Source organism: Pteropus vampyrus, unplaced genomic scaffold, assembly GCF_000151845.1.
Source record: "Pteropus vampyrus isolate Shadow unplaced genomic scaffold, Pvam_2.0 Scaffold228, whole genome shotgun sequence".
NCBI lineage: Eukaryota > Metazoa > Chordata > Mammalia > Chiroptera > Pteropodidae > Pteropus > Pteropus vampyrus.
Window position 1 is genome coordinate 655,718 of NW_011889009.1, and position 14,116 is coordinate 669,833.

Below are 14,116 nucleotides of genomic sequence, written 5' to 3' on the forward strand. Positions count from 1 at the left end.
TCTCGAGATTATCTCATTTAATACTCGCCTAAACAGATTGACTTGAAATCTGAAAAACGAACTTAAAACCGTTTTAGCTATTAGGAAAATAGGTCCACTGAAAAACGCTGACTCTTTACGCGTCTCAGTCAAACCGGCGATGGGGGCCGAGCCCCCAAACGGCTTCCTGACAAGGGGAGAATCCAAAACCAGCCCCTCGCCCGACCGCGTCGCAAAACACGGCCGCTCGGACCGGCCGGGAGGAGGCAGCCCAGCGAAGGTGCCGCTGCTCGCGTGCGGGAGAGCCGGGCCCGGGCCAAGCGGGCCGTGCTCGGGGTGGTCCCCCCAGCCCCCGGGAGGAGCAGACCCGCCTGGGGGGGGTGCTGGTCCCCCAGGAGGGGCGCAGGGCACTCGCACACGGCCCGCTGGGGCCTGAGGGCTGCGTTAGGGGCGGCTTTTCCTTGATTCCTTTCACGTGTCTGCCTGTCCTGCACATTTCCCACGATAACCACTATTTTGTATCATCAGGAAAATGGAAAATAGAAAAGGATTTGCTGTATTGAGAAAAACTGACGATTATATAAACAAGTCGGGCACTCTGAGCCGTTTAAAATGGAAAACCCTCGCCTGAGAATAAAAGGTCTAAATGGGGAAGAACCCTACTACGCGCACTGTGAAGACCCTGCACCTCGCGGCCACGCAGCATGCCCCCCGTGACGGTGGCTGCCAGAGGCCAGGCCAGCTGTGGGACAGGCGCCGACCGCCCCCAGGAACCAGAAGTGGCAGGCACCCCGCGACCCACACAGACCGACCGCCCGGCTCCACAGTCCCGGGGATGCCCCGTGAGCAAAGCTGGCGTCTGCACATTGACTCCCAGGATTCTAACGGTCATTGACGCCGCCCGGGGCAGCTACATTACTACCTCCTCACCAACCCACCACGCAGTCCATAACGTAGATGCTGCCTCCACGACGTAAAGAACCAAGTGTTTCTGTTGCAGTGATTTGTTCTGCAGATGTGTTATTTACACGCTCACCTCTGTTACACGTCAAATGTCAGAGAGGAGACGAACAAAAAATATGCACACGAAACAGAGGAGGGAGCGGGGCGGTGTGCCAGGGGACAGCGGGACGCCCACTTCCGGCCTCCCCCCCGCCCAGGGGACAGCGGGACGCCCACTCCCGCCCCCCCCATTAAGGAATCCTGACAAGATGAAGATGGAGAGCAGTTTAAGCAGTTTGCGAACAGCTGCGCGAGCCCCAGAATGACACATGATTTCTGCACGACCAGCTTTATGCTGACTTGAAGAGCTTTTGATAAATAGTTGAACAGGTGCATCCGAATTTGACACATTGTGGAAAAATATGGGACCAAGATGAATGACTGGAAAGTAACTTAAACCTAGGAAACAGTCTAAAGCAGCGGTCCCCAACCTCTGTGGCACCAGGGACCGGTGCTCCTGTGAGCATCTAGTGCCTGATGACCTGCGGCGGAGCCGAGGCGGTGATGCCGGCGCTGGGGGGCGGCTGCAAAAGCAGATGGAGCTTGGCTCGCCGGCCCTCCGCTCACCTCCTGCTGTGCGGCCCGGCTCCTGACAGGCCTCGGACCGGTACCGTTTTGCAGCCCAGGGGTTGGGGACCCCTGCTCTAAACGCACAAGGAGATTATAACTGCAAAAAAGTTATTTTTAATAGAATCTTTCAACATTCATGTTCTCAAAAGTAAACTCTGGTCAAGATTCAAAATTTTTTGTGACAATCAGCGAGCTTTTAAAAAAATTAGGTAAGATTTTTGGTCCAATTTCAAGTTGGACCTATACCTCTCACAAAAATAATTCAAATTTAGAGCAAGAAACCATGCACCAATATATTTGCAACCCTTATGAAATAAGAGTAAGCAACAGACTAAAAAAACACTAAGCTTTAAACATACGTTGCCGGGAATATTTTTTATTCTGGAAACGAGGTTTCCTTTCCAGGAACCACCCACAACCTGGCGGCTACGCTTCTCCCTAATGCCCTTTGTCCCTGGGTGCTCGTCTTCCCAGCACACACAGTGCCACAGAGCCACCCCTCACAGTCGCTCGACCGCCGAGCCCGTGCCCCAGGCGGGTGGGGTCTGGTGCTTTCTGAAGCGTGTCACGCATGAGGGTTCGGGTCTGTGACCTTCCACACTCACCTTCCAGCTCAATGGAGTCGGCAATGGAGAACGCGCCAGGGACCATGTAGCGGCCAGGACAGACAATGACAGTGTCGCCTTCGAAGCAGGCATTGACAGCAGACAGCGGGTCACTGTGGAACTAGAAAACACCACCACACGGAGAATACGCACCCCCCGAGAGCAACCGGGGGGTTCCTCCAGGCGCCCTCCCGGCTCACCGTGGGGAGTAAGCATCTCCTGTGCCGCCGCCTCAGGCCGGTGCAGGCGGGGCAGTGACCAAAGGCAGTGCCGGTACTGTTCCCCATGTCACAGAAAACCCGCCCTGGGGTGCCCTGTGGCCCCCCTGCAGCATTCGGGAAGCCCTGGGGTCAATCAGGAGGAAAAAAGCCATGCGGAGCAGGAAACGCCTCCCACCTGAATTTCAGTTTCTTCCTCACAAGGCTCCTGACAAAGCCTGTCCCTGAGCAGAGACTGCAGCAGACCGGTCATCATGGCGGGGGAGACCACGTGCGTGACCTTCTGGCCATTTGCTCGGACGCCCTTTGCTTGGATGTTGGAATTCTTCTGATAACCAAACACGTACCTTAAAGAAACCGACAGGCCGATCGGCTCTCAGTAAGACGGCGGGTCAGAAGGGCCGCCGACCGGCTGAGGACGGGGACGCGCCGGCGCAGGACGGAGATGCACCGACCTCAGCAAAGGGTTCTCGATGAGCTTCAGCTTCTGTTTCAGCTGCTCGATCTCGGAATACAGCTTCAGCCCCTCCACCATGGAGATGTTCTCCTGCTCCGTGTCCGCGCGGCAGCTCGACAAACTGCTCCTCAGGTTCGAGAACTTCCTGTAGCTCTCCTCGCACTGAGACAGCAGGCTGTGGTAGTCGACCACGAGGCCCGACGGGACGCGGTCCTCGAGGATGTCATAGTGCCTGCGAGGTGAAAGGCAGCTGAAGGCCCCGCCCGCCTCCCAGGCCCGGGCAGCTGTCCTGGCCGTGCCGGGCGCTCTGCTCCAGGTCGGGCCGCTGGGCATTCCAGGCACCACCGCGTGAAGGTCGTGGACTTGGCTTCTGAGAAGTTGCTGTTTTTTTCCCTTAGATCCGAGCCTTGGTGCCGTAGAAACACTGAACGTTCGCACTGCAGTTTGTGATCATTCTTAAATAAGGAATTATTTCCCCATGTATTAGACCCGAAATCTTAAGTGGGTTGCGGGGGGCGATCGGGGGACAGGGATAGGAGGGGAGTTTCATGAGAGTGTTTAAGAGTCCCACATTGACAGAAAACCCGCATCAGAAGCAGTTCAGGTGACCTAGTCCTTTGTCACATTTAAAGCACTATGGCACACTACTCCCTCAGGAAGAGTATGAGAGTATTTCTAAAACATAAACCTTTTGAGATTCTGAGAAGAAACTAAAGCGTGATTAAAACAGAGTAATCTGCATTGGACAACCTTTTTGGCACTTAAAATTTACTGCTGATTTATATACCCTCTCGAGCATACAGACAGAACAGAAAGTATTTCTAGATGCAATACTCTGAGTGTATAACCGAGTTTACGAATGCAAAATTAATGGATCTGAAAATAAACTGCAATATGGCTGCCATTACCTGAAGTTTTAAAATAACGGCTTTATTTCTCAGTTTAAAGTCTACTGTCTTACATGTGCCTTAGGCCAGAGCACCTCAGCCTTGGCTGCACAAGAATCACGAGCGAGCTTTGAAAAGTACTGACGTTCAGGTGCCCACCCGACCAATTCAACCTGTCTCCGGAGAGGGGTTTTTTCCGAAGTTCCCTGGGGACCTTAACGACAGCCAGGGTTGAGAGCTACTCCCTCAGATGATGTGTCTTAAACTTGGTCACGCTCTGAATAAGATGAGGGGAAAAAACAGAGCCACATCCTAAACAAATCGACGTCAAATTTCAGTGAACATTCAAACGGTATTTAAAACAAATAAAAAATACATTGTTTTTCTGCTGTTTAAGCAAATGAATTAAGTGAAGCTTGAAAAGCGAGGGTGTTGCCGGTTTGGGTTCATCCACAGCCATTTAAAGATATTCTAGAAATCTACTTTGCAAACAGGAAATCAAGATCCGGACCACTGACTGCCAGATCGAGTCCATTACGTGAAGCTCAAGACTCAGATCTTAAAATGAGTGTCTTAGCGTCTCCCACACCCAAGCCAACCAGCTTATTTCTTCTCGTTAGTGCAACAGCCCGTGATCTGGAAGCTGCGAAGCGACCTCTGTGTCTCAGCCATGAGCCTTGAAGCCGAGGGCTTTCATGAGGAAGGAAGGGCATCTGCCGTGCAGTGCGGCATCAGCCCAGCACCGGCTGCCTCCCTGGGAGCCCCGCCTGCTGACAGCTCTACCCAGCCTCGGCCCAGGGAGGGCCCTTTCTGAAGTCGGCCTACATTCGAGAACATTCCACTTCCTCCTCCGTAGCTGACAACGTGCCTCCCTCACACTTTCCCACCTGCCAGTGACGTACGAGGTGTGTATGTAAGTCACTCCTTGCCTGCACGTGCAAGGCTGCCAGACCCGAACACCGGTTTTTCCAGGCAAAGATCAAATCTGCCAGATGCACGTGGTGTTCGGCTACCATCGCATTTCGCTTCGGTCGCAACCGGTCACTGCTCTTGAGAGCAGGTGCATCGAAACTGGAAACCATGCAGGCTGATTGAAATTATATCACTGAATACATGACAGGAAGACAGGAAATGCACGGTGGAAAAACCGAAACCACAGCCAGTGTACGAAGAGTGAAATCAGCCATGCGGAATTCTGAACCAGGCAGAGCCGTTAACCCGACTTTTCACCTATTTTTTACTTATCACTTACTACCTAAACCAAGAGAAACTTACTAAATCAAACAGGGTTCCACGAAAGTGTACAGGGTCACTGCCTTATCGCACGTAACCAAACCCCTGCCTTCCATGAACGCTCCTCTGCTTGGAGTGCAGGCTCTGCTGTATTCTCGGTGCGGGGGAGGGCGGCTGTGACAAACACGGTGGAAAACCGCCTGGTGCTGGAGCGCCATCTGCTGGAAGGAGGGCCACGTCGCACAAAGCGGGGAACAACTGTTTGGGTTGAAGGGCTGATTAGGGGTATTTCCGTAGGAGAGTTTTTCCTACCAAAATATGATAAATTAGAAGAAGAATGTGTTTTGGTGTTTCGGAAATTTTTATTCGCCAACACGAACTATTTAGTATTTCCATCTATTTGTCAAATCTTATTTGAGGACAAAAACTTGACAAAACCACCTGAGATAAACCTATTAGTTTAGACTGATGCTTTACCGTAGGAACTGAAAGCCACATACTCTTTAAAAACTTAAAGCAGAAAAAGTCTTCTATCATTCAGTCGATTTCACTGTTTGTCAAATAATTGTCTTTGAATCTAACAAAGGTTTTTTTTAAACATTAGCTCAAGTTTTATTCAGATTTACAAAACATTGAGCTGTTAGATGTTCTTGAACTCTGCTTTTAGGCTCAGTTTATAAACGCAGAAAGTAGGTTTCTCTGCACGAGTTTCGCGGGTCCGCTCCTGCCTGCGGGCCCTGGAGGGCACCCACACACCGCACGCCACACGGGTGGGGCTAAAGTGCAGACAGCCGCCCTCCCACACGCCAGGGTCACTGGTGACACTCACAGTCTCAGTCGAGGTTCCACACATCGGACGAAGTAATCGTCCTCGTCCTCCTCCTCTTCATCCCAACTCCTCCAAATGTTTTGGTAGAAAAACCTGGAACGGAAATGAGCACCGTTCGGGTTCAACCACTGGCTCGAAAACGTGAGGGTTCCGGGGGGGAGAGCTAGAGTCAATCCAACGCCGGGCTCGGCCGCGCGCGGCAGTCGGGGGCCGCGCCAGGCCGCTTTGCACTGGCTACAGAAGTTTTTCTACAGCACTGGTTCTGCTGGGACCCTCTTCTGATTAGAACTATTTACTGACTATCTGTGAGTGAGTGGGTGGTAGGGCCATTTGCTGAGACAGAAAAGACTGGGAGAGAATCAGATTTGGGGTTAAAAACAGAGAGCTCTGTTCTCGCTATGTCAGGGCCGAGACGGCCACCTGACCTCCAGGTGGGTGGTGTCGAGTGCAGATGATCTACGAGCTCAGAGCTCAGGAAAGGGCCAGGGCAGAGATAAATGTGGGACCAGCTGGTGTCCTGTGGCATTACAGCAACAGATGAGAGCATCTGGGGACATCCGAGGATGCAGTTCTCAACCCCGGCTGCACGTCAGACTCCCCTGGACGCTTTTAACAACTATCCCCGGCCCTCAGCCAGGTTAATAAATCAGAATCTCTAGAGAGGGGTGCAGGATTCGGGTTTGTTAAAGCTCTCCAAGCGATTTAACAATTTTTTTTATTATGGAAAATTTCCGGCCTGTGCAGGAGCAAACAGTATCGTGCGTGCCACAAACCCACGCGTCGTGCAGACCAGAATTACTGCGTTGCACCCAGTTTCTGCCCTCGGGGTCGTCAGCATCTGCTCATCCTACCTGACATGCTCGATGGCCAGCGCCGTCTGGTCGAAGGCTCCGGAGTCATCGAACACCACCCACAGCTCCTGCAGCGGCAGCTGGTGTCCCTTTAGCTCCAGGAGCTCGCTCACGCACTCCACGGTGACGGTGCTCACTCGGGACTCGCACAGGTGCGGGCGGGCGAGCCTCACCACGGCCTTCAAGGCCGCGAAGTCCACATCCGTGACCTGGAGGGTAAACGAGCGTGACTCAGCAGCTGGAAATCACAAGCCACCTGCACAGGTGAACCCCATGGAGAGCTGGGCCATTTCCAAGCGTGACACGGGGCGGGGAGCCCCCTTCCACAATGCAAAGGCCAATGCGTCGGGCCTGGCTTTTACCCAGCGGAGTTTACACTGTGACCGCGGAAACCAATCAACCAACAAGACGGTGACAAGGACGTGCCAGAGAACAGCTAGCAGGGGTGGTCAGCGCAAGTCCCTTCAGGGCCTCGATGAGAAGGGTGAGGATGAGGAGGAAGCAGCCGCCCCAGGGCAGGAAGGTGTGCAGGGCTGGGGACAGGGAGTGGCTGGGCAGCCGGCCAAGCAGAAAGGCGAGTTTCCTGCCAGAACCAAGAGAAGGAAATGGGGGGGAGCGGGGAGGACAGATGAGGAGAGGGGCAGGGGCAGGATGAGGAGCCAGAGAGCTGACCGGGTGGACACCGGCCCGGTAAATGTGCTGGAGGCTCTAAGCAACACGATGGCAGGTTCTCTGTGGAAATCGAGTCTGGTGGCTTCTGGAGACACGACTTGGGGGGATGGGGTGCGGGGTTGCTATCACCGCTGAGGTTGAGAGGCGTGAGCCACAGGGAAGATGCGAAGATGGGGCGGGAGCCAGCGGCACCCCAGGGCCCGGCCGGAAGCCGGCGCATTTCCCGGGGGCAGAGCGAGGAGCAGGCGCTCCCCGGCTTTACATTCCAGGTCTACAGGGTTTGTGGGGTCCAGTTAACAGACACGGAGAAACACTCTCAGCTGTGATCAGCGCAGATTTAACGGAAAAGGCCCGGTCAGCTGAAAACTGCGGCTGTTTTTCCTGTCTGCACTGGACGCGCCATGGAGAGGTTAACCACACATCTATGCATCTGTCAGGCAAAGCACGGCCAGTTTTAAAAGGCCTTTTTGGCCTGAGCTACTAACTGGGTTATGACTAAGGTAAAAAATTAACTGAAGCTCCACTGACTTTGTGATCAGGCCTCTGTTTTTCAGATGGCTTAGAATCCACTTCCCTTCTCGAAAGACTCCTGTGCCCGAACCTCCTCCATCCTCCTCCGCAGACTCTAAAATCCACGAGCGCTCTGCTCACCATGGCAATTAGAGGTGAAGAACGCGCTGCTTTCAACCAGCTCGTAAAGTTTAATTAAAAATAAGCACTTAGGCTGTAACAGTTAGAAGGAAAAGCTTTTAGCTAGAGACAAATGTCTTAACGAGAGAATTAAATTTACCTCAACCAGCACCTCGAACACGTTGGTGTGCCAGACCGCCTGCCATCCAGATGGTTCGAGGACCTTCTCCAAGAACTCGGCTGTGAACTCCCTCACCTCGGAGGCCTTGCAGTCAGCTACGAACGAATTAGACACAACGAGTTAGACACAACGAGAGGTGGGTCTGCTTGCTGAAGCAGACGCGTCAACAAACCCACTTACACCTACCTGCCCGGAGCCCAGAACCGGCAGCCCGGGGAGCTGGGCGACACGATAACCTCCTCGTGAACTAAAAAGATGGAAGAAGCAAAACGCGAAACCTACGCACCTAGAATGTAGTCCTGATAGGCTCTGAATCTCTCATAGAACAACAGATGCCTCGTCTGGAATATTTCTGGGAAATTCGTTCTTCCTTCCAGCACGTAACTGGGTAAACTGGTCCCTGGCTTATCACGGTCACCACGGTCACCGCACAAATCTTCATCTTGAAACACACCTGAAAGAACCACCGAAGTGAGCAGGCCCAGCTGCCCCAAAGTCCAGGCAGAACACAAACAAGGACCCGGGTATGATGATGCCCTACTTAGCTCCACCGTGGTCAGAAGGAACCGGCGTTACTTAAAGTATCTCCGAATCCAAGTTCGACTTCAAAACCCTCAGAACTGCGAGCCCATCGCAGGTTAGGCTCGTGCTGTCCTGTGAGGGCTCGCGCGAGGCAGATGAGGGGGGCCGCGGCTTTGTCCCGCGGAAACCACCCAAGTTCTGCCTGGTCCGATATCTCAGTCGTTTTTTTTTTCCCCCAAAACAGTTCCATAAAGCTGCATTAAAATGCACTCCTTCCCAAAGGAATGAAGCCTCCTCTTGCTTTCTGCAACGTCAGCCTGCCAGTGGCCCCACAAACAGAGACGAGAGCCCCTTGATAATGGACGGCTTCCTGCGCCAAAGCTACTAGGTTCCTCCTCACTAATTTTAACGACTGTGTCTGCGGAAAAGATCGGAAAATGCCGATCGCATCAGGCTTGGCTGCATGTGCTGATGCTTCATCAGGTGTGATCCGGCCAGAGGCACATCCGGTTCTGTGTAACACGACATTTCTATGGACAAAACAACCACTGGACAATGCTGAGGACAGCACCTGGACTGGCACAGTCGCTCCCGGGGTTCCCGGGGGGGTCCGAGGCTGTTACTGGCAGTGGCCTGCGGTCTTTCTGCCCCGCCCGTCACTTTCTCCTTCTTCCACTTGTCTGCGCCTGTTCCGGCCACCAGAATTACCTGACGCCACAGACGACCAAAGCGTACTCAAGGGACCCTGCTCACACACACCGATGCGCCTGAGGACACCTATACCTCACTAGCTGTGCCGCCATCTCCCGGGGCGTCCTCGCCGATAAGGGGAAGGCGAAACTAGGGTGCCTACCTCAAGGAAATCCAGAGAATTCAATAATTTGTCAATGACAACAGTACTCATCACTTAATGCATATAAATGTTTGTTAAAGAAATCGTACCTTCACCTCACACACATTAGGTGGCTACCATCAAAAAAAAAAAAACAAAACAAGAAAAACTATCAAGAAAACAAGACTTGGCAAGGATGTGGAGAAAAGGGAGCCCTCGGGCACTGTTGGTGGGCGTGTAAAGTGGTGCAGCCACTATGGAAAACAGGATGGAAGTTCCTCAAAACGTTAAAAGTAGAATTACCATATGACCCAGCAATTCCACTTCCGGGTAACACCCGAAAGAACTGAAAGCGGGGTCTCCAAGAAATATCTGTATACCCATGTTCACGGCAGCTAAAACATGGAAGCAACCCGCGTGTCCAATGGGGGAGGACTGGATAAGGAAAACGTGGTTTATACACACAGTGCAATATCACTGAGCCTTAAAAAGGAAATTCTGCTACAACATGGATGAACCTTGAGCACATTATGCTAAGTGAAATAAGCCAGTTCACAGGAAGAAAAATACTGTGATTCTACTGATGAGTTACTCAATAGTCAAAAATCATAAAGGCAGAAAAAGTATAATTGTGGTGCCCAGGGGACTGGGGGAGTTAAGTGTTCAGTAGGTAGTGTTAATGTAAGAACATCTACGCCAGGAAAGAATTTTATAAAAATTGATCTGAGCTAAACAGAGGATACACCTAGAAGATCTAAACAGACCGAGAAAAATGCCTCTCAGAATGGCAGTTTGCAGCTTCTTTGTGCATCTAGAATTAAGGAGGAAATACAAAGATTACAGGAAGGTGGGAAAAGGCAAGGCGGGGACTGGATTCCAGGATAGTTAGAGTGTGTCCTCTCTTGGGGGTGATTACTGTGAGAGAGAGGAATTTCAAAGGTGCGTAAACCTAGATGCACAGAAACAAGGAACAGCTTGCGAAAGACAAAGTTGTGCCTGGGGTGTGACTGTCCTCCCGGACCTGCCCAGTTAGGAATTTCTGATCAGATCACACTGTGCGGTTACTTTCCGTAGAAGCCCTGTTCTGTCCACAATAGTTTGTTTACAAAATGCAAAGAGTTATGGGGATGGATGGTGGGGATGGATGGTGGGGACGGCTGCACGATGTGAATGAATTTAATATCACTGAACTGTTAAGACGATAAACTTCACGCCCTGTGTTTTAACATTAAAAAGAATACCTTACTGCAGCACAAGTCTTTACAGCCACTTGGAAAGTTTTACTTTCCAAACACGACTTCACTCCCTCTGCACCATCTGGCGGGACCACTGGCTGGTTTCCCGATGGGAAAAATGAGGCCGAGTGACTCCTGCCAGTTCACGATTAGACCGAGGCCCTCCTGAAAGTCGCTCCCCTGACTGTGGGCCTGTCGCCCGCTCTCAGGGCAGCTACCCCAGCCAAGCTCCTGTCCCTTCTCTCGGGAAGGGGAGCGCGGTCACCACCTCCTCCGACCTCTGAGACTCAGCGGAACCCCGAGCCCCGGAAGCCCATGCGGACACCGGGGCGAGAATTCCCGGCCCGGTCCAGCGCCCTCCAGACCCCAGGACGCCGGGGTCAGACGGGGCGGAGAGAACCGGAGTCGCCCAGGATGCCTCCCGACTCTGACGTCGGGGACTCGCGCAGCCGCCACCGCCACCCGGGCCCCGCGCCGCAGGCGGCTCCCCGGGCTGGCCCGGCGGGCACTCACCTTTCTCCTCGGCCGCCCAGCCCGTGCGCTCCGGCCCCGGCCCCATCGCCTCGGACCCCAGCTCGCCAGCCGCCAGCAACCCGTCAGCCATTTCAAATTTCCGCGGGCGCCGCCAGCCCAGGAATGTGCTGACGCTCGCACTCCTGATTGGGTGGCGGCCGCGGCGCTCGGGCCAATGACAGCAAAGCTTGCGTGGCCGCACGCGCACGAGCCCCGCCAGCCAGCCTGCGTCCGCCCCGGGCACAGCGCCTGGGCGCCACCTGCCGGCCGGGAGGACCGCCGCTCTCGTCCAGGCTCCCGGTCTCTCGTTCCCTAGGACGCTCGGAGGCACAGCTGAATTGGGTCGTGATTTGGGATGATTTCCAAAACACTAACAAGCCATGCCTGGGAGTGGAGTGTAGCGGAAAAGGCATCCGACCGGAAGTCAAAGCCGTAGTATCCAGACTTCTTCTGACATTACTGGTGGTATCACTGGGCAGTCCCTTCACCTCTCAGATGCCTTCCGTGGCAGTGTGTTGTCCCAGATGGCTCCCAACCTTTCATCAGAAGTCAACCTCTCCCTCCCCGCCATTTCATTCACTACCTGCACAGGCACACACGACACTTTCAAAGAATGTCAAATTAAATTCAGTAAGTAAAATATTTTGCCTATATTTATTAATCAGAGCCAACTATGACCTCCGATAATAATAACTAACATTTATTGAGTACGGTGTGCAAGACACCCTCCTGCATGCTTTACCTGCATTTTCTTATTTAAGCTTCAAAAGCCATCCTAACACCAGAAATACTATTATTCCCATCTTACAAACGAGGAAATGGAGGCAGTAAGAAGTGGCAGCCAGGAGTAGAAACCAGCCAGAATCCAGAGGCCGCCCTTGACCGCTTCCGCCAGGCCAGGACTCCAGCTGAGGCAGGCGAGGACAGCAGAGGTGAGCGGAAGGCCAGGGGGGACTAGAGCCTGGCGGATGCGGCGACGCAGCCTTGTCACAGGGAAAGCATCCACTCCGCCCACACTGCACTAGAGCCTCTTACGAATCAAGTATGAAAGGGAGAAAGTCCAAAATTGTTAATAGCAACTTTATTCTCACTGGTGCAAAAAAAAAAAAAAAAAAATCATAATTGTATGATGCATTTCCCCCTAAATTTACAATAATGAAGGTTATACATAAATTATATAGATCACAAATTTTCTATTTTATACTATTTAGAACAAAATTATTTTGATAAATATGTCAGAAGACAACATGGGTTTGATGGATGGCCGAGTCCAAATATGCAAAATATAGCTTCTGGTTTTGACCATGGCGCTTTAAAATCCTCAAACATGCATTAATATAGCCTAGTTGTCGGGAAAATATTATACATGGCCTCATCTTGCATTTAGGGAAAAGCCCAAGCTGAATTTCACATACAGGATCCCTTTCCTCTAAATTAACCTCGAATTGGACTAGAGAACAAAGAGACAGACGCTTTCGGGTTAGTACCCCAAGTAATGAAGAGAATTACACAATCAACAATGAAACGAAACAGAAAGGGAAGGAGAGTTTCATTAGTGGCCGAGAGAAGTGGTTTTTAAGTATTTTTGTTTTCTTTTCTTTTGTGTTTTTTTTACAGATCATAGGAATTTTAAATCGCAAATCAATCATGCTACTTGGGGCAATCAGACAGGCCTGAACACTTACGATGTGGATAACTCTGTTAAGGTCTTGAAGGTGAGCGTCCGGAGGTGCTGGGTAAAACACATCGCAGGTAAGAAACGGGAAACCTACCTCAGCATTTCTGAAAGGCACAATCTATGGAAGGAGAACCTAGGATAGCAGAACCCTCACTGGATGCACAGGGAAGGGAGTGTGGTGAGCCCGCCTCCTTCAAAGGACGAGACCTTCGTAGATGGGCCCCTCAGATTCTGGTGATTCCCGCCTCAAGCGCAGGTGCTCCAGCGTGTTCCGAAAATGTTTGTTAATCTGCTCTGTTTCTTCACTGGACTCAAGATTTGGGAGGTCTTCTCGAATCTTTTGGATAAGCTGGTTCAAAACCTGAATCGTGACCTACAAAAAAATACGCACAATTTCACGGTCAAGCGTGTACTACGAAAAGTAAAGGTCAATTCAATAAAAATGTTCTGAGGAGCGTGCACTACTCTCATCGATTCCCAGAATTATTATTAAAAAAAAAAAAAAGGCGAGAAAGTGATTCCTGGTTTAACCAACAACTTTTGGCTATTTACCGAGAAAAAATAAAAAACGCAGTGTCATGAACCAGAAGATCAAAAGCGAAATTGTATTTAACCTACAAATATTGACCAACTCCGTTCTGCTAAAAGGATGATTGTCGTTTATTTAGGAATTATTCTAAATCTGTACGTGATGACAATTTGGTCCACTGTTCAGCTTTTGTACATTATTTTGTCTCTTAAACACAGAGCCTATTTTTATAAACTACTCCTAAGCAAAAGGGATGAGAACTTCCTTGCACACAAAGAGTACTTTTGTTAGAAATGCATCTACACAGACAGAAGGATTTGGGAGAAAGAGAGACCAGTAGATGGGTTCTCCCAACTCTGACCCTTGTAAACAAAAAAAAATGTCAGGCCTACGGCCATGCCACCCTGAACGAGCCCAATCCCGTCTGATCTCGGAAGCTAAGCAGAGTCAGCCCTGGTCAGTACCTGGATGGGAGACCACCTAGGAACACCAGGTGCTGTAGGTGTTAACAAAAAAAAAATCATAAAAAGAAATGTCAGAATGCGAAGCTTCTGTACGTATCAAATCTAAGAGCGGGAAAGGGAAGCACAGTGCCCCAGAGACGCTTCGTTAGTTCACTCACCGCGTCATTCTCCTTCTCATAAAAATAGATGTATCTGTTCAGGATTTCTATAAAAAGCTGCACTTGTAGAG

At 51.4% G+C, this 14,116-nt stretch overlaps 2 protein-coding genes and 1 pseudogene across 3 annotated transcripts in view; 1 reads left to right on the forward strand and 2 right to left on the reverse strand.

The window, feature by feature from the left end:
* The window catches only part of SHCBP1 (SHC binding and spindle associated 1), a 33,852-nt gene extending 22,484 nt beyond the window's left edge, over window positions 1-11,368 (reverse strand). Inside the window, exons 1-9 of the mRNA XM_011373744.2 lie at window positions 11,217-11,368; window positions 8,401-8,568; window positions 8,094-8,209; window positions 6,632-6,840; window positions 5,781-5,873; window positions 2,830-3,063; window positions 2,553-2,721; window positions 2,153-2,277; window positions 221-225 (exon numbers count right to left, since the gene is read on the reverse strand). Coding sequence (XP_011372046.1) covers window positions 221-225; window positions 2,153-2,277; window positions 2,553-2,721; window positions 2,830-3,063; window positions 5,781-5,873; window positions 6,632-6,840; window positions 8,094-8,209; window positions 8,401-8,568; window positions 11,217-11,307 — 1,210 coding nt within the window. The 5' untranslated portion in view covers window positions 11,308-11,368. The remainder of the gene's footprint in view (window positions 1-220; window positions 226-2,152; window positions 2,278-2,552; window positions 2,722-2,829; window positions 3,064-5,780; window positions 5,874-6,631; window positions 6,841-8,093; window positions 8,210-8,400; window positions 8,569-11,216) is intronic.
* A 1,420-nt stretch (window positions 11,369-12,788) lies between these two features.
* Window positions 12,789-14,116, reverse strand: part of VPS35 (VPS35, retromer complex component) — a 27,013-nt gene continuing 25,685 nt past the window's right edge. For both annotated transcript variants that reach the window (XM_011373739.1, XM_011373738.1), the window contains exon 17: window positions 12,789-13,267. In XM_011373739.1, coding sequence (XP_011372041.1) covers window positions 13,088-13,267 — 180 coding nt within the window. In that variant the 3' untranslated portion in view covers window positions 12,789-13,087. The remainder of the gene's footprint in view (window positions 13,268-14,116) is intronic.
* LOC111728789 lies at window positions 13,810-13,928 on the forward strand (annotated as a pseudogene).